General features: G+C 37.0%; 2 protein-coding genes and 1 non-coding gene across 5 annotated transcripts; 1 reads left to right on the top strand and 2 right to left on the bottom strand.

The window, feature by feature from the left end:
• The first annotated feature begins 5,519 nt into the window (after nucleotides 1-5,519).
• On the top strand, nucleotides 5,520-16,094 carry LOC125669680 (ras-associating and dilute domain-containing protein-like). 3 transcript variants are annotated; one of them, XM_056161857.1, is made up of 12 exons: nucleotides 5,520-6,694; nucleotides 7,014-8,734; nucleotides 9,434-9,471; nucleotides 11,268-11,508; nucleotides 11,634-11,853; nucleotides 11,934-12,106; nucleotides 12,229-12,376; nucleotides 12,479-12,643; nucleotides 12,745-13,479; nucleotides 15,070-15,185; nucleotides 15,429-15,568; nucleotides 15,713-16,094. In XM_056161857.1, the coding sequence occupies exons 2-12, from the start codon at nucleotides 7,097-7,099 to the stop codon at nucleotides 15,810-15,812; spliced, it is 3,714 nt and encodes a 1,237-aa protein (XP_056017832.1). In that variant the 5' UTR covers nucleotides 5,520-6,694; nucleotides 7,014-7,096; the 3' UTR covers nucleotides 15,813-16,094. The 3 variants fall into 3 exon arrangements, with proteins under 3 accessions (XP_056017832.1, XP_056017833.1, XP_048760353.2); XM_048904396.2 differs by having other exon boundaries at nucleotides 5,523-6,694; nucleotides 12,479-12,622; XM_056161858.1 differs by having other exon boundaries at nucleotides 5,520-8,734.
• Nucleotides 15,950-23,999, bottom strand: LOC125669684 (thioredoxin domain-containing protein 15-like). Its single transcript, XM_048904400.2, has 4 exons — nucleotides 23,866-23,999; nucleotides 17,467-18,286; nucleotides 17,031-17,161; nucleotides 15,950-16,367 (listed from the first exon to the last, which is right to left on the bottom strand). The coding sequence occupies exons 1-4, from the start codon at nucleotides 23,891-23,893 to the stop codon at nucleotides 16,156-16,158; spliced, it is 1,191 nt and encodes a 396-aa protein (XP_048760357.2). The 5' UTR covers nucleotides 23,894-23,999; the 3' UTR covers nucleotides 15,950-16,155.
• On the bottom strand, nucleotides 23,250-23,323 carry Trnap-agg (transfer RNA proline (anticodon AGG)). Its single transcript has one exon. It is a non-coding gene; the product is annotated as a tRNA-Pro (tRNA).
• Nucleotides 24,000-24,672: the final 673 nt, after the last annotated feature.

Genomic DNA, 24,672 nt, shown 5'->3' with positions numbered 1-24,672 from the left:
TTTAGCATACATTATTTTTGCAAGGTATTTTCAGAAATGATACCCACCACTGAAGTTTTTTTTAATGTGTGGGTGTACATCAGTCACTTTAGTGGCCTATTAATATTAATTATACCCCTCGCAACGAAGTTATGGAGGGTATAATGTTTTTGACCCGTCAGTCCCTCTCTTGTCAGCGCGACTCTGAGACCGCCCAACAGAATTTCGTAAAACTTTGTAGTTGATAAGGACACTGTAGATGTGCATATTCCCCGGAAATTGTGACTCAATAATTATTCTGGGAGTTATGCCTCTTTTGAAATTAGAATTTCGTGTCCGTCTGTTCTGTTCTTGTTGGTGCAACTCCTCTGAGCAGAAACTCGTGAAACTTTCTAGTTAATAAGGACGCATTGTAGATGTGCATATTCGCAGGAAATTCTGATTCAATAATTTTTCTGGGAGTTGTGCCCCTTTTGAATTTAGAATTTCGAGCCCGTATGTAGATTCACTGAGGCATTATCAAGCAGTGTTGGAGTGTGGGGTAAATAAGCTTGCTCACTTTTTTTTTATTGATGTATGTATATCACTGAGTAGCCTCTTGATTTAGAGGTACAGCACAGCAACTGTAGTAACCTATTCATTGATTTGTGGATATATAGCATTGTCACTGCCGTGGCCTATTGGTTATATATAGGTGTCTGATAAATAGGGGCTTTCTAGATTATTTCAAATTGACTTTTACTGAAGAAGGTTAATACTTGACCACGGAATAATTCAAGATCGATGTCACTATGGAAGTTTGTCGAATGTGTATACATATTTACGCAAGGAAAAACTGGATCTAAATAGATTGAAACAATGAGAATGGATTTCAATAGAAATTAATCTGAAAATCATCAGTGAATGTAGATATGATTTTAATATATATACCACCTATCAGATGCTTGTCTGTACTTACATTTTCCAGTCTTTCTCTCTCTCTCTCTCTCTCTCTCTCTCTCTCTTATCAAACTAGTACTTGAATTTTTGTATTGCTGCTGTGATGGTTAACTGCATGCAGACGGCCTAACCAAGCAGGGAAACAAATCCTTTCTATGATTCAGTCATTTAGAAACAGTTTTATACTAGTTAGATGTGAAATACATGTATTTGAAAGTCGAAGAATATGAAAATATCATTGGGTGCAATTAAAACAAAAGTAAAATAAAATCTGACATGTTCTGCTTTTTAGTTCACCTGAACTGAAAGCTCAAGAGAGCTTTTCTGATCGCCTGTTGTGTGTTCTGTAAACTTTTTACATTTTTTGACTTCTCCAGAATCACTGGGCCAATTTCAACCAAACTTGGCAAAACGCATCGTTGGGTGAAGGGCTTTCAAGTTTGTTCAAATGAAGGGTCGTGCCCCTTCAAAGGGGAGATAACCACAAAAAAAGGTGGGGTCATTTAAAAATCTTAATCACTGGGCCAGAAGAGCTGAAATTTACAGAAAGCTTCCTTACTGCAGATTCAAGTTTGTTAAAACCATGACCCCCGGGGGTAGGTTGGAGCCACAATAGGGGATCTTTGAAATCTTCTCAAGAACCACTGGGCCAGGAAAGTGCAAATTTACATGAAAGCTTCCTGACATAGTGCAGATTCAACTTTGTAAAAATAATGGCCCCGTGGGTAGGGTGGGGCCATAATAGGGATCAAAGTTGTACATGCTAATATGTAGGGAATATCTTTAAATATGGGCTAAGGTGATTCAGGTGAGGGATCTGGCCCATGGGCCTCTTGTTCAGCTCACATGAGCCGAAGGTTCATGTGAGCTTTTCTGATCAAAATTTGTCCGTTGTCTATTGTCGGCATAAACTTTTCACATTTTCATCTTCAGTCTCCAGAACCACTGGGCCAATTTAAATCAACCTTGATACAAATCATTCTTAGGTGAAGGGGATTTAAATTTGTTCAAATGAATGGCCATGCCTCCTTAAATGGGAGATAATCACAGAAATAAGGTGGGGTCATTTTAAAATCTTCTAAGAACCACTGGGCCAGAAAAGATGAAATTTACATGAAAGCTTTCTTACGTAGAGGAGATTCAAGTTTGATAAAATCATGACCCCTGGAGTTAGGCTGGGGCCACAATAGGGGATCGAAGTTATACATGCAAATATATAGGAAAAATCTTTAAAAATCATCTTTTCAAGAACTACCAGGCAATAAGAGTTGAGATATAAGTGAAAGCTTCTTGATTCAAATTTGTACAGTTCATGGCCCCCGAGGGTAGGGTGGGACCACATTAGGGATCAGTTTTACAAACTTGGCACAAAGCATCCTTAGATGAAATTTGTTAATATGGAAGGTCATATCCGTCTACCAGGGCATATGATGATTAATTAATTAGTGGTCAAGTTTAACAATTAAGTTTGTTTAGTCATTACCTTTGGCAAAAAAATTCTGAACCAAGTAGCTGCAGAACTGTAGCTCTCTGAAAAAATATTGTCCGTCACATTATTTTTTCAGAGAGCTACAGTTCTGCAGCTAGAACCAAGCTGCTGGTATATAATAATTTTGCTCGACTTTGTTATTGCTAGGAACTGTTGCTCAAGTAAGAGACATGACCCCTGGGCTTCTTGTTTTAAGTCCCTGGCTAAGGTAAATAGAAACTTAATCTGTACCTTTATCACAGATTTATTATGATAAAGGTACACACTATCATTTAAACGGTCGCGGTAGCTCAGTGGTAGAGTGTTGCTTCGTAGCTGGGATGTCGGAGTTCGAGACCCACTCATGCCATGGCCGCGTAAAACATAAGCATATATAGGTAGTGATTGCCCCTTCGCTAAACAATCAAGGGTCTTCCGGATATTAACATAAAAAACGGAAGTCCCTTGTCACGTTAAAGAATGCTCACTGCCACTGAGCGCTAAACAAGTTAAAATATAATCTCAAATGATTGAGGATAATCTTCAATTACTTGAAGATATCAATTCAATTGTTGTGCGCAATAGTTTCATTGATGCGCGCATCAAATCAATTACTGCTCTCATTAATTCAATCGATGAGAGCAATAATTAATTTGAGTTTATGTTAATTTGGTGCTCCACATAGGTCTGAATTGTGGTCACCTACAACTGGTGACATCTCAGTATGAGTGAAAAATTCTCGACGGCATATACAACAAACAACTATCATTCAGCTTATTATCTACTAAGCCGCGACTTGTCATCTACAAGATAGAGTCTGAAATTTTCAAAATCCAAGGGCAATAACTTCTGCAAAAATGTGAGTCAACCGACATGAAATGCAATAGATAGACGCATACCAAAAATCAGCTCATTTTCTACAATTACATCAAAACAAAGTACGGAAAATTAATAATGACAAAAGGACAATATTGGGTAAAACTATATGCCCCAAGCCATTTCATGGCAGATGCATAAAATCATTTATATTTTCTCGGGAACCACAAGATCACAAATTGTCAAATTAATATACAAGTTTCTTAATATAATATAGATTCAAATTTGTTAAACCATGACCACAGGATCAAGGCGGGTCACGTTTGGGAATTAAAAAATTATATAGAAATATACAATATTTGTTTATTATGAAGTCTTCCTTTGAAAACCCATGTCTACAATACATGTATATCATATCAATGTATCCCCAGGTAGCGTAGATTCATGTTGTTCAAGGTGGGTCTTAATTGTGAATTACAGTTTCGCACAAAATTAGATAGGTTAAATTTTAAGAGAATCTCAAGTCTGCAGTTTGTTTGATTTTAAGTAATGTCCCTATAGCTTTGTTGAAAGTCAAACCCCTGGATGTATTAGGATGACTTTAAACTGAGGTTTTAAGTTTTATATACAGGACGATGAAGCACGTGTATGAATTTGTCGAATTAACACGCAAGTATCCTCATGTAGTTTAGATTCAAGATTGTTAAAACTATGACCACTAGTTTGAAAATGAGACGACAATATTTTTTGCAACATCTATAATTTTGTGTTTAATAAGCCAGAAGTGATAAAAGAATTCGACAGGTTATATGAGGAATATGTGTTGGTTCCGGTGGACAAAGCTTCTAACAGCATCCTGCTTATACTCCAAGCTCCCTTTCAAAAGATGAAATTCTTCAAAACCATGCTTCAGTTTTAATACCTCAGTCAATGGGACGAATGAATGAGTTACCGTCCCTATACTGGACTCAAACTTCACAAAACCCCTTACAAACATAGATATATTGCTGGACCCAGTAAATGTTTTACCAAGCCCCTATCTCTGCTCCTCAAGAAATTATTAACTGCTGTGAAGGAGAAATTTCAAACGTATTATGCCATGATATATGCCAGAAGTGGTGTAAATAAAATGTGGTTTATAAAAAATAAATAAAAAGAACTTTGTGTAAATTTGAAATCACAAACCTTTTCTCAAATCAACATCAAAACTCATGACTTTTCAACACGTTATACGACTAGTCCTGACAAAAAATGATAGACTAGACTTTGTAACATCATAGACCGTTGCCTCTTCAATAAAAATGGAAAGGGAAAATGTTCTTGTAATCAATCATTCAAAAAATTAATTTGCTAAACACCACTCTGATTCTTCACACAAGTACTCTGAAGTTGATATAAAAAGAATGCTGGAGTTCCTCATTGACAATATCTTCGTAGTCTTTGGTGATCAAGTCTTCCAAAAGTTTGATGAAATTCCCATGGGCACGAATTGTGCTCCGTTATTAGCTGACCTGTTTTTATATTCTTACGAGGCAGAATTTATTCAAAAGCTTCTGCATGAGATTTCTTGATGTGACCTTCAACTTCGACATTAAGATATATCGGCGATGTTTTATCTATATGTATTAACAATAATCATTTTCATTCATATGTCGATTCGATATATCCCAGTGAACTCGAAATAAAAGAAACCACAGAACCTTCCACACCTGCTTCACTTTTAGATATTTTATTGAACAAACTAACAACTCAACTAAATATGACAAATGGGATGACTTCAGCTTCTCCATCGTCAGCTTCCCATATTTGTGTAGCAGTATTCCATTATCACCTGCCTAAGGTGATTATAACGATCTAATTTACCAATACAACCTGTCATTGGGTAAAATGCTGTCTTACTCGTTTAATACCAATTGAGGCCTTTTTTGCACCCTGATTTTGAGTAAGGATTACTCCGTTTACCCGATTAAGATATAATGCTCCCGGTGGGTTTGACCGGTCGACAGGGAATGATTACTCCTTCTAGGAACCTGATCCCACCTCTGGTATATCCAGGGATCCGTGTTTGACCTACTCTTAATTTTGTATCATTTATAGGAGTTATGAGATTGATCACGGTTTGTTGGCTTCGTCTTTTCATGCAAGTGCAAGATTCGAATTTGTTCAAACTATGACCCCTTGTATGTATGTGTTAAATCACAGAATGTTCATTTTCCTATCAGCCTATTAAAACACCCCCGATGCATTTCGGTTTTTATGTACTTAGACGTCAACTTATAAGCGGTCAGAATGACCATTGATAGCCTCTGGAATGTGAAATAAGCCGCTGGTATCAAAAGACCGGATTACTCCGAAAAATAAGTACCAAAGTCTTTCAATGAACATCGAACGGGAAATTATAAAGAAAAGAGGTCAACTCAATGCAAATAATGATAGGATGTCGAATAGTAAACGGGAGGTTTAGACTTAGCAGCTCATGCATTGGGGTTCAATTTGTCCAAACCGTGTGTTTAACCTCCATTCATAAATCATTCTTTCGTCCTTCATTCATATGAACTCGGGAGAAAATAGCAATATATTACGTAGCACATAATTGAGAAGTGGATAAAGCTATCTTATAAAACCTGTATACCCCTATGTTATGTTGGAACTTCTCGTATATATCAGCTGGACAAAATCAACATCAAGATATGTCATTTCAAAAAGTTTATGGAAACACAAAATATTTTCTCTTAAATAATAACTGACGAAGTCAGTGCATTTAGCTTTTGATACAAGTTATTCTTTGGATGACATTTGTCTGCAAATCAAAATAAAATTCTTTGAAATGATCTTTATTCACTGTGTTCATTAGTCCAAGGACGTTTGTAAATGAGTGCATTTCCCCCAGACTTATCGGAACAATCTAACAAACTTCAGTCTCTGTCATTGTTTACTAACTTTCGATCTCTGTCATTGTTTTGAACACTCCGCTATGAAAAGAATGCCCATTTCCCTTGCAAATTAACAAACACCTTTGTTCTCTATCATAGAACACAACTATACATTTTCAAAAACGAAAATAAATGGTCATCAGAGCGAACAATTAGAAGCATATCAATTTCAAGACCACGCGACTTTTGTAAAAATCCTTATAGCATACACTGTCCAGAATAAATTCGAACGCATTTCGCTGTACATATGCGGTCTATGTAATTCATAGGAACGGCAAAGTCAACTGGATATACTTGTGCGAAAGTGATCGGCATTGTGTAATGAATAGCGAGACGGCATTGTTCACTAATCCCGGTTTTTCTTTCTTGATCGTTTTTCACTTGTCTAAACATGGTACTTCTTAAAAACAAGAATAGTGGTATTAAGGGGATTAGGAAATACTTATCGATAGAATTTCAATTATTTTGTAAAATTGTGTTTTGAAAGGATAAACGGGTTAAATATACGGAAAAAGGACATATCTCTGGCGAAAAGTGGAGGATATCTGTGTTCTGAAGGGTAAGTTTTGGTAGTCTTTTTAAATTATTGATTTGAAAGGTGGGGACACAATGAATCCCCGTCCAGGTCTGTTTATCAGAGTGCGGAATTTACATTTCATTTCTATATCAATTTTAATCCTGGTTTCCCTGTGTAATTTAATTATAGTTCACAGCGGGCCTATGTACATAGTAGAGAATTCAACAGACCGAAAATACATCGTGTAGCAAGTAATTTCCTCAAATTGACGCGCGATTTACTCAGGCCTCTGTATTTCTTACATGCAATTTACACCTCGGAGAATTTAGCTACTCTACTTTGAAAGACCCTATTTTTTTAGACAGGTTAATTGGAGCCAATACCCCGAACATGTTCAATGTTCTCACAGCTGATGCACGGTGATGGAGGGATACGCTCCGTGAAATGATGGATGTTCCGTGGGGAAATACTTCTGGGTCCCAGAGCTTGGACTTTCTTCACGACAGCGACATCGATCTGGAGAGCTCGCTTCCTTTGTATCTTGAGGAACGACAGATTCGCAGGAGAGTGATATATACGGGACGGAAGAACAAATCTACCTCTGACGAAATCAGTACAGTTCAGGAACTGAGTACTGACGAATACACCCCAGGTGTGTTAAAAATATTTGGGGACAAAATTGTTCCTGGCGTAGAGTATAAAAGTGTTCTAGCTTCCAAGAGATCCACTGCGATAGAACTTGTAAAACAGGCATTGGAACGGTATGGATTACCCACGTCTATTCACTCTCAGTACGTGCTCTGTGACGTGGTAGGAACGTGTCTATCTAGTGAGGCGTCATCGGACAATACTGGTACTGAGTTAGTCAGAAGAAATAATTCTAAATGGAGAAGAGTGTGTTCTCGTGTTATATCGGAATACGATCGACCCCTCCTGCTCCAGAATTACTGGAAGCCAGGGGAGGGTCACAGTCGACGATATGAACTCCGTATGAAATCAGAGTTTTCTGCAATTCCCTCGGAGGACGATACGTACGGACTGAATGAGAATGCCCGGCGGATCTCAATGTCCAAACTCCGGAGGGGTGCCATCCCGTCGTCCATTACGTGGAATGAGAGGAAGATAGAAAAGTTTGCAGATGAACTTAATCTAGATGGAACTATGTCACGTATTAAGTCACCATGGATGGTGAAGAAAAACGAGTGCAATAAATTTTTCAATGGGCTAAGCATCGAAGATTCCACCGATATTCCCCCCGGTCCAGAACCTGCGGAGTATCTTCCAAGCAAGATACAAAATACAGACACTTTTCCATTTCCGCCAACAAATCGACCGTTCTTACTGACCCTGAGGGGGCATGACCCAAACAGAGATCCCTTGTTCCATGTGTTAGAGTCCAGAACAACTCTTGTGTGCAATACAAAACAGAACAGCTCAAAATGCATCAGACTATGCGCCCCTGATATACAAATAAAACACTGCCATCTTCATCTCCGACGTTTGACGTCATCTGACAATCGTTGTCCCGGTTATAACTACTGTTTAGAGGTTGAATGTGTTGCCCCCTCGAACATCCGAGTAAATGGGTATCCTGTCGGCTCCAGAACTACGGTACAATGTGGGGACATGTTGTCACTGGGTTGTTATTACGTGTTCGTCTTTAAGGATCTTACCGCAGGAATGGACATTCCGAGAGATCTTCCGTGGTTAGGGACAGTTGACTCTAACTGTAACTTGACTGATGATAGCCCGTATCTCTCCAAGTACCCCAACAAACAGAACATCGTACACGTCCCTCCCTTAATGTTGGCCCCAGCCGTGGACGACTCCATCTCTGTGTCTACGGTGGAATCCTCAGGCGAGTCAGTGGGAGAGCGCTTCCGGTTCGCCTACGCACGTGATAAAGAAGAGGAGGTTGTCAAGGCGATTGCTGCTGTGATACGTCAGAATTCTGTGGAATTTTCATTGGCTCCCGCCTTTTTGTATAGTATGTGTGTAGAGTATGCCTGTCACCAGACAGATAGACACCACGTCAGAAATCTGTTGCTGAGGATCCTTGTGGTTACCAGGGAGAGTGTTGCGGTATGTGACTGACAAAGGGGAGTGGGGTATCAAGAACTTTCGGAAATATAATATCAAAGTCATGGAAATATGCTTTAAAAAGTTTGATTTCGTTAAAATTAATATCATTTCAATTATATGTCATTGTGTCTATACAGTCAATTTTAACAATTATGATACTTGATATTACTTGATACGTGATACTCTTGCAGTTCATAATCTTTCCTAATTTGCACTTTTGCAAACTGGTTACATTGAATCATTCATTTTCGTTTCGTAAATAAATTCTAATAATGATAATCCAACCAGATAATTGCAAGGGGAATGTTCTGTCATTTAGGGGAGAATTCTACACTGGGACTGTTTTTCTTAGGTAGGGGAGGGAGTAGACCTATAGGCTATTTTTTCCCAGGGGGAAAATCTAACTTGATCCTGTTTTTCGGGAAGGGGGGGGGTATAGCCCGTCTTAAGGGAGAAAATATTATGCAAGGAAACTCTATGCTACAACACCGAGACTCACTGTTTTGGTATGGGGGGAAAACTACAACGATTTATCTCACAATAAGATTTGTGTACGCAAGTACGATTTAGTGTTATGTGTGGGAATCTATATATTTTATAATCAAAAGTACACTGTATACTTTCCTGTATCATCTACCTGTGTGTGTCAAACAATAATGCAAGTATTGTATTCTGTATAAAACGACATTTCTTTTACAGGAGCTGTCTAAAGCATTACAAAACAACAAATTCAATTGGTAAGGTTCAAAGGCATAATCTTTTCTCTCGAATTTTTCATTCACCTGGACTGAATAAACCATTTTTCACGATTACAGTTTACCTTATCGAGTTATGACACCTTATATCACTGTGTAGTTGAAAACCAATTTTACTATAGCATTGATGTCCCCATTTTTCTCATCTCTTTACTTCCGTATACTACATATATATGGAAACGTTGATTACATAGTCAGGGTGATTTTGGAAAAACTTAGTGCGCTGTCGGCCACTTGGGGTCAGGGACTGCTTCAATTTTTTTTTTACAATGTAATTAAAGTACGAATTCCTTCAATTAATTTCAGTTAGAATTACACATTTATTCCACAAATGTTATTGATTACTTCAATCTTTTTTAAACTAATCAAATACTTTTCAATGACTAGGAATTAATTTCTGAACATGATTTGCGTTTTTAAGTAAGCCTTTGCATGACTTGCTTTCCCCAATTCTTTTGACACTTGTACATTGTCAATACATATTGTCATAAACTTATTGAATAAATGTTGTTTAAACTAAATAGTTTTCCTATACACAATATACTTGCACCTGTAAACATGTTTCATCAATCATAAGATTTTCAATTGTTCCACGGCCACCACTCAGATGGTATTGGTATGATTGTGTTTGACTTTGAAATTTCAGGAACATCACGCTATAATATATCCGTCTTCATATGTTGTCATAAATAATAATTATTATATACTTTCAATTTCATCTCTTCTCTTTTCTTTAAAAGTTTGCGGGCATATATCACACGATATATGCCCGGAAACGTTCCGGCCCCCAAATATTACGTCACAATCAATACACAAGCAAATTACTACGTCGTTAATTTCAAATTTTTCGTGTTTTTCATCTTTTACTCAGTTAAACCAATAAAGGAATTGTTAAAAATAAATTATTGTTAGTTTCTAAATGAAATTGAAAGTATATAATAAAAAGGTTATAGACTTTGTTTGGGAAAATATGACGACCGAGTTTTTTGTCGCGGACGGACCTCGCAAGCTCGGTCCGTCACTCGGTTTTCATATTTTTCCATACAAAGTTTATAACCTATAATTATTGGTCAGTCATTTAGCTTTTGACTAAATAGCCCTGGTTGACCATTAAAGGTAAATCGCTGAAGTATTTTGGGATCCTGTGTAAATGTCAACTTTATTCTATATCTAAATGTAGATTCCCATTTCATTGAAAATGGAAGATATAGTGTAAAAATAATTTGTAAAAATGATTTATAATAACAATACATTGTAGTAAATATTCTTCACGCGCCATGGAGGTAAATTATGACTTTGAATTACTTTATTTATGATATCTTTATACAATGAAACCCCAATCTTGTTAACATTCTAACTTTCAATGAAAAAAGGACATGTCATTAAAATGTAATAAAAAAGCACTTGCAATTATGCTCATCCGGTTAATTGTAACTAAAAACAAATCGATTACAATACATGTACGCTCAATTACATTGAAATAAGAAATTCATTCGGCCACTTGCGATGAGAAAATAGCAGGAACTATAATTACGGTGCTTATCTTGTTGGTTTTATCATTGTTTTATTTTATTAAGGTTCTTTGGATATTTTAGTGGGTTTTAAACAAAAATTATTTCAAGAAAGAAAAAAACCTAATTGATAATGGTGCACATATATTTCCTTTATTATTAATTGAATATACATGTCACTTAAGATTAAGTTTATATATATATATATATATATATACTTCATTTTAAGTGAATAATATTATCTATTCTTGATTTCTTTTATTCCAGTGGTTTGATTAAAAGTAAGAAGCATGTGACTATTGGAGAGGACTACCTGAAATCCTTGATAAGATGGATGTCCAACTGCGTCCAGTTAATACTGTACCTCAGGGGACAATCCTCCAAATACCGGACCGGGGGGAGGGGAAGGTTGGACGACGACATCCAGGGAGCATTTCAAGAACTGGCCTCTGGTCTGGAGGAAATCGTCGTCTTCTGCTTTCAGCAAACTGTCTACACTATCACAAAGGTGAATGTTTCCAGATTGTATTTCGAATATGCGTCAGGCTGTGTAGACGTCAATTTTTCCTGTGTCGTTGATAAAGAGAATGTTTCTCCAAACTTGTACACAGTTTTTTTCTTTTTTACTTTCAGGCACTTCATGTGCTGTTGTCAGCAGTGCTGGACAGTAATCCTTTCTCAGAAAATCATGGATCAGATAGGCGAGGAGGAGTGTGGAAAATCCCAATGGTCCTTGACGTCATAGTGCAAATGACCACTGGTCAACAGTTACACACTGAAGTTACAAAACAACTCTTTATGTACATTTTCTTCTTTTGCAGTACATCTGTTTTCAACAGACTCTTCCTAAAGGGTGAGTAAATTTGAAACATTTTGTTTTCTGTTGACCTGGTTTGAATTTAGAAGCATGGAAGTAATTCATCTATTTCATAGATTCTGGACCAATCTACTATAATTGGACAGCGGGCGTGCGAATTCGTGCCAACCTTGGGGAGTTAGAAGAGTGGGCAACAAGAAATGGTTTGGACGAAGAATTCAATCAACTATTTGAGAAACTCTTAACGGCTGCAGAGCTTCTGTCAACTTCTAAATCCCTTTTACTCAAGGTTCGATTCTACAACTAAAGTAATTTTATGAATTTCTCAGAGCGAAGTTTAGAATTTGAATTCACTGGATGGGTATAAGTATTATTTAAAGTATGTAAAATACACACTTTCTTTGTTTGCAGTACGACTGGATGAACATGAGAGTAAACTATCAACCACTGAACGAAGCCCAGTTACACCGTCTGTTACAAGGATATAACCTCAGTGGGAAGTCGGCACCATATGGCTGGAGTCCACCCCCAGAAGATCAACATCAAGCTCTGCAGGAGGGTAGGCTGTACAGGAATTTTGTTTTTAAAAAACACTAGTGAATTAAGTTTTTCATATTCAATGTGTTTGCTATCTTTTTGATCCTCAATAAATTTTGTATAGATGAGATTCTACTGGAGATGTCCGGACACCCACCTTTCCTATTCCCACAAGACTATGGTGTCATAGATCTCGCTCATCCACCGGACGACAAAGAGTTTTGGACACATTTCAAAAAACTCTACACACAATATGGTGTTATCGAAGGTTCGTCAATTACGGTGTTTAGTAGGTACACTTTGGTAGTTAAGAGTTACAATCTGCCTCTTTTTATCTCTTCGTAACCCATGTTTAACAGAGATGGTGATGAATCCTTCACCCTTTTGTAGATGACAGCGACATTGGATCAAACGCTTCACAGACGCCGCGATTTACGGGTAGTTTTCCAAAAGTAGAACTTCAGAAATCGTTTTTCAGTCAGCCAACGGTGAAAAAAAGGAATGTTGGAAATAAACCTCCCCCAAGGCGAGTACAATTTGCCCCCACAAACATCGAAGCCAGCTCTGATGCCCACGAATGTGTACGAAGTTCTAGCAACTTCCACCAAACTAATGCTAGTTCATCAAGTGATTCTGTGTTGCTTAGAGGGGGTGTTCTGAGATGTTCTGGGGGTTCCAATCCAAGATCTGTGTCTCTGAATGACTCGGCTGATAAACGGTTGGATGAACTGATTACAAATGGTCTTGCGAATGGCACTCCTCTTCCCATAAGAGGTGATGTCCAAAACATTCGATGTCTCAGCCCTCCCCCACCCTTGCCTCCCCGTAACGGACGAGAAAACGCCATCGACAATCCACCCAACTTGCCACCCAAACCCAACGTTGAAAACATTCAGATATCTAAATCTTCGATAACATCAGAACAGTCTGCATCTCCCAGTGTTCAGTCCCTTCAAAGTGGTGAAAGTCATGTGACTTCAGAAGTTCCATTTGAGGATGATGAAGGAGATTATGTTTTTCCAAAGGAGTTTCTGGTTAACGTGAACAAACAGATATTGGACACTCAGCATCAACACAGATTAGCCACTAGACAGCAGCACAGTCCCTCATCCCCGAGAGACGACTGTAAGTTAATGACTACGATATTGTTACATTTTGTATACACGTAGTAATTCATGTAACAAAGCATCACATTTAGACTTGGTCCCACAGGTTCAGTGGTTCAATGTTCGCTTCGTGGTCGTGGGTTCGGGTCCCGATCGTACCTTAGCGGAGTCAAATCAAAGACGCAAAAATAAGTAGTGTCTACTCCTTCGTCAAATGTGCTTCGTATCTTAAAAACCAGAGGTTGTGTCACTACAGGTGTTGGCACTATAAAGATCTCTCACTGCTACGACCCCGAGTGACATGCATAGGTCTAAATTTGTGGGTCTTCATTTACAGCTGGTGACGTCTCCATATGAGTGATTGATTGATTACAAGTATCTTGCTTAACATCTCCCTCGAGAATTTTTCACTCATATGGAGACGTCACCAAGACTGGTGAAGAGCTTCAAACTTGGGTCTTTGCTCGGGGTTTACGGCCTTTGAGCAGTGAGGGTTCTTTAGCGTGCCACACCTACTGTGACACGGGACATTAAGGTCATCTCCCTAATCCTAAAAGGGCAAGTTTACAAGCATCTTCATTTGAGGCGTGTCAGAAAATAATGAGACAATGCGCATGTTATTCTAGTTCACCTCATTATGTCTCCCCTCTTCGAGGGGAAGATATATTGTTTTTGTACTTTCTGTTCGTCCGTCCGTCTGCCTGTCACAAAATCTTGTGAACCTTTTCCTCCTATATGGCTTATCGAATAAATTTGAAACTTTGTACAATGCTTCATTGCCATATGCATATTGTCGGGACGGGAGGATTCAATATATCTTCCGAAAAGTTATTGTGGATCTAAGAGGGGTTAAAATAGCTTGTGAACGCTCCCCCTGCTATATGGCTAATCGGATAGACTCGAAACTTTTTACAATACTTCAATGTCATTTGCAGATGTGCATATTGTAGGGAAAGGAGGATCCAATTGTTTTCCAAAGTCACAGTGGATCTAAGAGGGGTGGAGGATGTAAAATAGCTTTCAACACTTCTCCTATAAGGCTTATCTGATATATTTGAAACTTTGTACAATTCTTCATTGTCATATGTAGATGTGCATATTGTCGGGACAGGAGGATCCAATTATTTTCCTAAAAGTTATAGTGGATCTAAGAGGGGTGGAGGATGTTAAAATAGCTTGTGAACGCTTCTCCTCCTATATGGCTTATCCGTTAGACTTGAAACTTTTTACAATACTTCAATGCCATTTGTAGATGTGTATATTGTAGGGACAGGAGGATCCAATTGTTTTCTTAAAAGTTGTAGTGGATCTGAGGGGTGGAGGGTGTAAAATAGTTTGTGAACACTTTTTCTATATGGCTTTATGTTCCTGCTCATGCTTTCTCCTCCACACCATGCAGTACATTAAGGGGAGGAGGTTTCATTTAGAGCACTTGGGGAGACATTTGTTTTTCATAAAGACAATCTCTTGTTATTTGTATTTGTTGTTTTTATTGTTAATGAAATAGAATTTATTCACATGGTGTTGATGATTTTCACATTTCATCAAACTCTGGAAAAAATGTAGTTGATGTTTAACATTATGACTGGGAATTTTTTTCTAAAAACAGATTCTGACACAAGTGATAACCAGGATATATCCCCTCGCTCAACCAGTAACCCAGTATTCGCTGTTAATATAGCCAAAGACAGTAATGGACTGGGGCTCGGGCTTATTGATGGACTGGTGGGTATACTATATAACTGAATTCAACAGAATACTGGGTATACTATATAACATAATTCAACAGAATACTGTACAGAACTTTGAAAATATATGTAGTATAATTGAGGCCAAGAGTATTCAAGTTAAAAATGGAATTCCAAATCATTCATTTCATGTTTATGGACTTAAGTTACAGTCAACCTTTTCAGAATGATCAAAAGTATACTAGTGTACATTGTATGAGATACCCATACTTTTTTTCAGTATACCCCACTTCGTATGGCGGGGATCTATATCCGGAAAATTTTGGCGGGAAGTCCTGCAGAGGCGCAGGGACAGATCTCTGTGGGAGACCGTCTGTTGTGTGTAAACGGTAAAAGCATTGTTGGAGCAGACTATCAAAGGTCAGCACAATATAAGGTTTTTCCAAGCTATTAGTTGCAATACAAACATAAACTGTAGGTCAATAACGTAGAAAGCAAACCTATAGGTGCATTCAGTTGTTGAATTGGTTCTTTAAAATAATATAATTTACTGTTATTTTTCAGTGCTATGAGATTAATAAGAGCGTCTGGTGAAAATCTCACCCTACTTATTGCTAAAGGAAGCGATGCCATCGCCGCGAAAGTGTCTGCTACAAACTGCTGATATCTGGATGAGTGGTGATAAAATTGATATTGTGTGAACTGTAGTCAGACTTGATATCTGGTGATGAAATTGATATTGTGTGAACTGCATATAAACTGTTGGCAGTCTGTATGTGTACAAATGGTGACTACCTCTCATTAATTAAAAAGTATTTATTTCTTTACAAACATGGACTAAAATTGCATATAGAGTATTAATTTTTGTATCTGTTTTATACGCTGATGTTCAATTAGTGATATTTATACACAATGTATATAATAAAAGATTTTTAAATGAAACAAATATTAAGGTTACTAATGGGAATGCAATGAAATATATAGAAATAGAGAGATCTGAGGGGTCACTAGTCAATATGCTGGTGTTCTTGCCACAGTATTTTGACTCTGTTGATCCACTGCTGACCAAGATTAGACTGAACAAACATAAAACCACTGCAGAAAATAACAAACAGCCATGACACCAGCAGCATGTAGTCTGTGGTCTCTGTAGCAAAGCTTGGTAAAGGTCCAATGAAATCCTCTGGCATGACTGCTACAGTTGTATTGGGTTCAAAACCTGCAGATATATAATATATACATAGATATAAAGATATGTCAGTTATTATCAACAAGAAATGAGAGAGAGAGAGTATACATTTATTGCATGATAGTGAGAGAAATTCACCAAGGAAAATCATATTCCCCCCAGGAATAGATTTTCACATCTCCCTAACATTCATGCAAAAACTTGTTTATCAAATCAAAGCAAAGCAAGCTACAGAAACACAATTGAAAAAAAATAAATGGATATGTTCATTTATATGTAGCTGAGCTTGCCCTAACAGTAGCACTGTGGACATTTTAGAATGCATAAGTGATAAGATAAAGATTTCTTATGTTTCCTTTCTCCCTGAATGCTGATCTCTTGCATCTGATCGGTGTATTAACCAAAAGAGATTCAACTTGGTATCAGGAACTTGTAATCCCACCCCGTGTGTAATTTTAAGAATTCCTTTTGTGCCATATATGAAATATGATTTCATTTGTGGGAAATGACTCGGATGTATTGTGACATCACTCTAAACTGTGTAGCTGGAAGCACGACAATTTGTTCCAGGGCAAACATGTGACCTTCTCAACCAATCAGATTCTCTTTCACCAATGATTATTTACATGAGGTATAATAAAGTTCATTGTTATACAATTCTGAATATAAACGCCACCCAAACCAAGTGTTTACCTGTTGCATTCTTCACAAACGACACAAGGTTTGAAAAAGATTTTTCAGTGCTGTTAAACCTCACCACTGCTCTGGATTGGTGAAACAGAAGGATGTTTGGTACAGAGACAGTTCCAAACTTGGCATTTAAACTGAAAGATAAAATGTGAATTGAATATCAATTACAAGTCTACACTGTAATGTTTTGAACTATCATATTCAGCACTACACTAATATTCTATTCATGCTAATCACTGTAGTATATAGGGTTAGGCCTTCAATCACTTGGAATATTTTATTCTTGTGAGATGAGAAGCAACCATTAACTATATCAACTTTTAAACTTGTGCACCCTTGCAGAATTGTGTTGGTTTCAGCTCTTAATAAATTAACATGTACAAAAAGAGATTTTAAAGCAACAGATATTTAAACAAGAGGCCTGTGTTACTCTACTTACTTGCTAAACTGGGCTGCATCTACTGCAATGACATTTAGCTGAGGATACACCCTTACTAGGGCATTAAAACTGGGAGCCATATCTGCACAAAATCTACAATACGGCACAAAAAACAAGACCAACACGCAGTCCCCCTCTGTGTTATTATTATCAAAGCTTAAAATGGATAGTAACTGAGTATTGTTAACAATCATCACCGATGTATTCTCAGCTGTATAATTTCTGCCAATGCAGGTAAATTTGCTTTTTTTTTCAGTTTTATTTTTTACTTCTGTAGTCAGTGGAACGGAGGTGTTGGTGACATTGGTTGATACAGACTCGTTGAATTTCACATCAGTTGGTACTTTTATGTCGGACTGAATCACACTTTCTCCTTTTTCTAGTTCTTCTAGTACAGGATTAACCAAATTTTTCACAAAGTTTTTAAAGGAGAAGAAGCTTTGACTAGGTTCCTCCTCAGCATCAGACATCTTCACATGACCACCCGATTCCTTTCTAGATTCATCTGTCTGTGGTACACTCGTATCTTGTTCTCCATCCAGAATTTTCTTGACATCAGCATTTGGACTTTTCTCAGTTAATAACTGTTCATTGCTCACTTCTTTCTCTACCAATTTCTCCCCTCCTTCTTTTTCAGTTTTTGGTTGTATATTGTGAATCTCTTCTCCATTTGTGTCATCCACTACTTTCCTTTCCTGCTGATCTTTCTCAGTGTATTCCTGATTTTGGGTATCAATTTCTATACCGCTTTGTTTTCCCTCCGTGTTGGGCAAATTTTCTGTGGCAAGAATTGTTATGAACACAAGATATCCAGTAAGAACTGAAAGAACAAAAAAACATGCATGTACTGTACTAATAGCATGTGTTGCAAACATGAACTCAACAGGTTATTGAGGTTAATGAATGAAAGGTGAAGATAACGAACAGTGATCAATCTCATAATTCCTATACGCAATACAAAATAGAGAGTTGGGCAAACACGAATCCCTGGACACACCAGAGGACGTACCAGAGGTGAATGTGTTGGGAAAATTTGCATGAGCACATTATTAAAAGAAATTAATTTTCTTCAATTCACCCATAATTCTTAGTGAATTTTGTGGGTCACACTTAGTAACGAATTTACATCCCTACAAAATTTTACAGTTGTTTGTTTGTACGTATTCATAAGGCTGTATGACATGCCATACATTATTTAACCTATTTTAGCCAGAATTATTTGGCTTTAAATCGGTGTTTACAACAAAAACAACAACAAAAAAGTGCCACGCTGCCATTTTGAATGCATATTCCGAAGACAAATCAAATGACAGTCACAAGTCCAGTTCAGACTTCCAGAGATTAGATCACTGATCGTCTTGTCTTTGTAAAGCTGTGAATTTAGTTATTATAGTACCATGCAATAAGTTTAAGAGAAATAAAAATATCAAATACCTCTTTGTAATTTGTTGTTTTACACTCTTTCAAACCTAAATTTAGACAGTTGCATCTGAGTAATATCATCATGTTGGGATTCCCCTCATGCATGTGGGATTATTTATAGACTTAAAGCAATTCTTTACAAAAATTAATAGATGAACATCAAACCATACAGCTTTCAGTTTCTATTTTAGAATTTTTTTATCCTATTAGGTATCTAAGGACATTTTATTTCAGGAAATAAAAATAATTAATTCAATTATTGTTAAAACATATAAACAATGTAAATACAAGCAGTGTCACGATTATTACAGTCCAACACGATGCATTTAATTGTACTAGTTTTCTGTGCAACCCATGAGTGTCAATCAACCAGTTACCGTAAATTGGTATTAAGGTTTAAGTTCTTAGATTGGTTTTCATCCCAAATTTTTGGTAAGTTGATTGGCAGGCAGCTTGGGTAACATCAATGACCGTCACAAGTTTTGCTATTTTCGCACATTGTTCATCCCAAAGATAGTTATGATTACCACATTTTTTTTTTCTTGGGGTCAAACAAGTTTAGTTTTTTTTTTTATTTTTCTGTGTTGCAGTATCTAAACCCACATTCCAAACAAACAGCTTCATCTTTACTTGTCGCATTTCTAGGATCTAGCGGCGCGGGTTTGAATTTACTTTTGGAAGGTCGGTGGTCTCTTCTCAGGTACTTGTATCTGGGTTATCTCTTACACCAATAAAAACTGGGTGCCACCAGATAACTGAAAAATTGTTGAGTGTGGCGGAAAACAGCAAAACAATCAATCTAGCAATCCAATTGATGACAGCAAGGAACTTTCAATTTACCCCAATTTTAGACATTGTCGGATTGGAATCTTGAAATGCGACCATACATTACACAGGGTCTTCAAAATCTAACTGAAATTGAAGTGGGAACTAATCAACTGAACATGTCAGGAGGGTTTACAAGAGAGATAACTCTATCTCAATTTTAACAACAAGCACAGAAGAGTGACCTATCTTAATAAAACATATAAGGTACCCAAGAAATTATGTCTCTATTAAGCAGTAAAATTTTAGTTACTCATGAACCTCCACAAATGAAAATGATTCAAAAGCAACTCCATTCATAATTTGTATATGTGTATTCATCACTTTCCAAACAAAAGGCCCATGAGCCACATTGCTCACCTTGGCCCATATATATTCACATGTAAAACTTTGATCCCTATTGTGGCCCCATCCTACGCCCGGGGGCCATGATTTTAACAAACTTGAGTTTGCACTATGTCAGGAATAAGTTTTCATGTAAATGTAAACTTTTCTGGCCCAGTGGTTCTTGAGAAGATTTTTAAAGATTTTCCCTATATATTTGTATGTAAAACTTTGATCCCCTATTGTGGCCCCTAACTACCCCTGGGGGCCATGATTTTTAGAAACTTGAATCTATACTATCTCAGGAAGCTTTCATGTAAATGTTAACTTTTCTGGCCCAGTGGTTCTTGAGAAAATGATTTTTAAAGATTTCCTCTATATATTATATGTAAAACTTTGATCCCCTATTGTGGCCCCATCCTACCCCCAGGGGCCGTGATTTTAAAATTTGAATCTGCACTATGCCAGGAAGCTTTTATGTAAATTTGTACTTTCCTGCCCCAGTGGTTGTTGAGAGGAAGATTTTTAAAGATTTTCCCTATAAATTTGCATGTAAAACTTTGATCCCCTATTGTGACCCAAACTACCCCCGGGGGTCATGGTTTTAACAAACTTGAATCTGCACTATGTTAGGAAGCTTTCATGTAAATTTCACCTTTTCTGGTCCAGTGGCTCTTGATAAGTTTGTAAATGACCCCACTCTATTTTTGTAATCATCTCCCCTTTGAAGGGGGCATGACCCTTCATTTGAACAAACTTGAAAGCCCTTCACCCATGAATGCTTTGTGCCAAGTTTGATTGAAATTGGCCCGGTGATTCTGGAGAAGAAGTCGAAAATGTGAAAAGTTTACAGACGGACACACGGACATGATCAGAAAAGCTCATTTGAGCTTTCACCTCAGGTAAGCTAAATATGGGATTGCTAGCTTAAATATTACTATTTCGTATATATTGTATACAGCATTTAATTCACTCCTTATTTTTACAGTTCCTTATCTAAATGTATTTTCATTCAGTCAAGTACATTCTGTATAATATAATTGCTAGGCTACATTCACTGGGTAATGGAGGTTTCGGCCTGAGATGGTTTGCCCCAAACATTTTCCAATATTGTACAATGCGGCTTTTAATATGATTGCATGTTTATTTTCTATCAAGGCAATGTTATACAATATTTCTGAGGAAGAATGAAACCGGTTGAGTATATGTAATTGGTGTTGTGATTATTTTCATTGATATTCCAGTATGTGGATGGAGTTTATTCATTTCTTGATTGTTAATAAATATACTATGCATTGAATCAGATGGAATTATTCTTGAAGTATGAAGACAGCATCTCATAATTACAAGGAATCTCCTAATTTTTTCTCCTAATTGACCCAGGCTGTGAGGCATACATAAACTATAGATGCAATTATTTAACCTTAATTATAATCATTTAACATCAAACTTCAATAATTTGTTTAAAGTGTTAATCTGTTTATCTCATTTTCTTACAATTAAAACACAAAACCATTTGTAGATTAATCAGTATGAATGTTGATGGACATTAAATTAAGATAGCAATTTTTGCATAACAGACAAAATATGAAATATCAATGAATACTCATAATACAAAAACAGTCTTGGATCAAAATGTCCCGCACTCTGAAGCAGGTTTCCTCTACAGTGCAAATAGCCAAAATTTAACTGCTATATAAAGCAGTGTACAGTATTGCTACATTAATGATGACTAATGTATAATGCTGGCTACCCATGTTTTGTGAAGTGGTGTGATATCAATGCAAAGGGTAAAAATGATTGACATTGTCTATGACAACAGTTGAATATATTCAAGATGTTTTCTTTTTCCTGCATATAACGCACTTGATGGTTAATAGTTAAACCATACCCTTACAAATTTTTCAATCCTCACCAGGAGTGTCACAGATGATCATTTTGAAAAACAAATCAAGCCTGAATCTAATGATATTTCTTGTGAGAACACAGGAGTCAGCAGTTTTATCACAGATCACAATTCAAAAATAATAATAACATTGCTTTATCTAAATAAAATAATGTGATTTTCACTTTAAATTTGATTGTTTTTATTGATTTGTGTGTGTTTTTTCTTTTTCTTTCTTTCCGAAATGCACCCATGACAGTAGCTTGGCCTTGGGCCTAGTTGTCAACAATGTAACGACGTTACAGTAACGTATTATAATTTGTCTAATCCAAAAATAAATAATGATTGCACTGTTTATTTTAGAATAACAGCGCCAATTACAGATGTATAAAGGAATAACATTACCAAACAGTTTGTAGACAGCCACCCATATAAATATTATTTACTCGCAATCATTGCCGCTTTACTCGCTATATGTATGCACTGGTGGTAAAAACATATAAAACTTGGAAAAGTCAACATCAATTTAAATGTTGCCCATGGTGAATAAATTAGGCCCCTAAAAGCTGAGTTTTTAATAATATCTCGCACTACTTTCACAATCCGAAGGGCGCATGTGACGTCACTGTACCACGTTACTACCTACCTAATTAACTAGACTTTTTGAAATCGGGACTTAGATTTAAGTCTGTATTGTGGTTAATTATCGCAAAATTTCGGCAAACGAACAATTAGGATTAATTACTATAAGCATAAAGAAGACAAAATGCATATAATTTTGTATACTTTGAAAACATGAGATGTGTCCTGTAAGGTCTACAATGTAAATAAAAACAACTAAGCTTCGCTCACTCGCGAAGATCAGTGGTTGTTGTCTAATCTTGGCTGAGATCCGGCTCAGCTGAATATTTGTGCTGACGCCTTCACCGAATCTCAGAGCAGACCTTCATAATTTATGTCTGGAAATTTACTTTCAGCTTCAGTCAGTTCTAACAATTAATGTACACTTATGTGACACTGCCAAGATTAGTTGTTGTCTGCGGGTTACAGGAATTATCGTAATGCCCCCAAAAAACACGTAATCCCCCCCCAAATACACTATACCCAATATTGCGGCACAATACCCACAGATTCCTATTAGATGGGTTCATAAATGGTTATATAAAAAAAATTGTAAAGTAAATTGCTAACATTACAGTTGCGGACTTCCTTGGCCAGGTTGGGAACACTTCCCCTATAGCGAGATCTTCTCGCTAAAACGCGATTATCCCTCTTTAGCGATAAAGTAAACATTACCATTGTAGTATAGGAGAGAGGAGAAAATCTGTGGCTGGACCAGGAATCAAACCCTGGACCCCTGCATTCCTAGTCAGGAGCTCTAACCACTGAGCTATCCAGGCCGATATCCACAGTCCGTATAGCCCTAATTACTACACCATAAACAGGTGTTTTGGTGTCTTTATTGAAAATAATGGCAGACTCTGTGCAATGCTGAGTAAGTGCGACACATACTCAACACAACACGAATTGTCTCTATAAAATTGACAACACAGTCAAAAGGTTTCATATCAAAGTTGCTGAGTAAGAGGGAAGGAGTCTGAAAACCAACGCACATCGTGAGTGTTTTTCTTTTGATTTACGCTAGAGAGGGATATAAAGATAATCGCGTTTTCGCGAGAATACCTCGCTGTATGGGAAGTATTTCCAACTTGTTAGCGAAAATGACCTCTCCAGTATCAGCACAGGAGTCGGCAGTAGATGTTTGTTCATTCAGATTCTATTTCACGTTTACTGATAAAAATTCCGACTCCTGTGGTAACAGCACACCGCTTTCTTCACTTTCTGCGTGTACCCTCTCGAATTTACTCTGACCTCTTACTGAAAATGAGTTTCGTGTATCATTTCAGTATGGCCTTACAGCATATACACAGATATATACAAACCTGTCAATGAATACTTTTTCAGGAACATTGTTGCATTGATTAACACTCAATGCTAAGGAAAAGAAATATCATATTTTACATGATACCCGAAGTTGCACTTTCCGGAAACGTACACATTTTAAAATAACTCGTACCTGAAGATTTCCATTCATTAAAATTCCCTTTTAATCATAAAAACTCTTTTTTATTTGTTCGATTTGAGACCAGGCATAATCACAAGACTTTGTCTTGAAAATATAGAATAGAATACATATTCGACCAATTTGGGCCCACAGGGCTGGGGAGCATTATGGGAAGGTGTAAACGCCGGAATGAGAGTAGTGACATTAATTAAAATCACAATATCTCCACTAATACTTGATATATTTTCATTCGGTAAAGTTTCCGCACATCTGTGAAACCAGGGCTATTAGAATATGTAAAAATATTTGAAATAAATTAATGAGGTATATTGAAAAACCTTGCCGGAATGGACCGAGCTCGAAAAAAATACTAATCTAAACCGCTGTCTGGAGTAGACTCGTTTAACTGAATAATTAAATGAATAATTGATTTGATGCACCTATCAATTAAACTATTGTGCACAATAATTGAATTTGATGATATCTTCAAATAATTATCCCGTGGGGATCTGGGTTAGAATAGGTCCTCAGTAACCCTTACTTTTCGTAAGAGGCGACTGAATGATCGAGACAGTCCTTCGGATGATATACCGCAAAATCCGAGGCCCCATGTCACAGTAGGTATGGCATGATAAAGATCCCTCCCTGTTCAAAGATCGTAAGTGCTGAGCATAGACCAAAATTT

This window comes from Ostrea edulis, chromosome 4 (assembly GCF_947568905.1).
Source record: "Ostrea edulis chromosome 4, xbOstEdul1.1, whole genome shotgun sequence".
Taxonomy (NCBI): Eukaryota; Metazoa; Mollusca; class Bivalvia; order Ostreida; family Ostreidae; genus Ostrea; species Ostrea edulis.
This window is presented reverse-complemented; position numbering and strand designations above follow the sequence as displayed.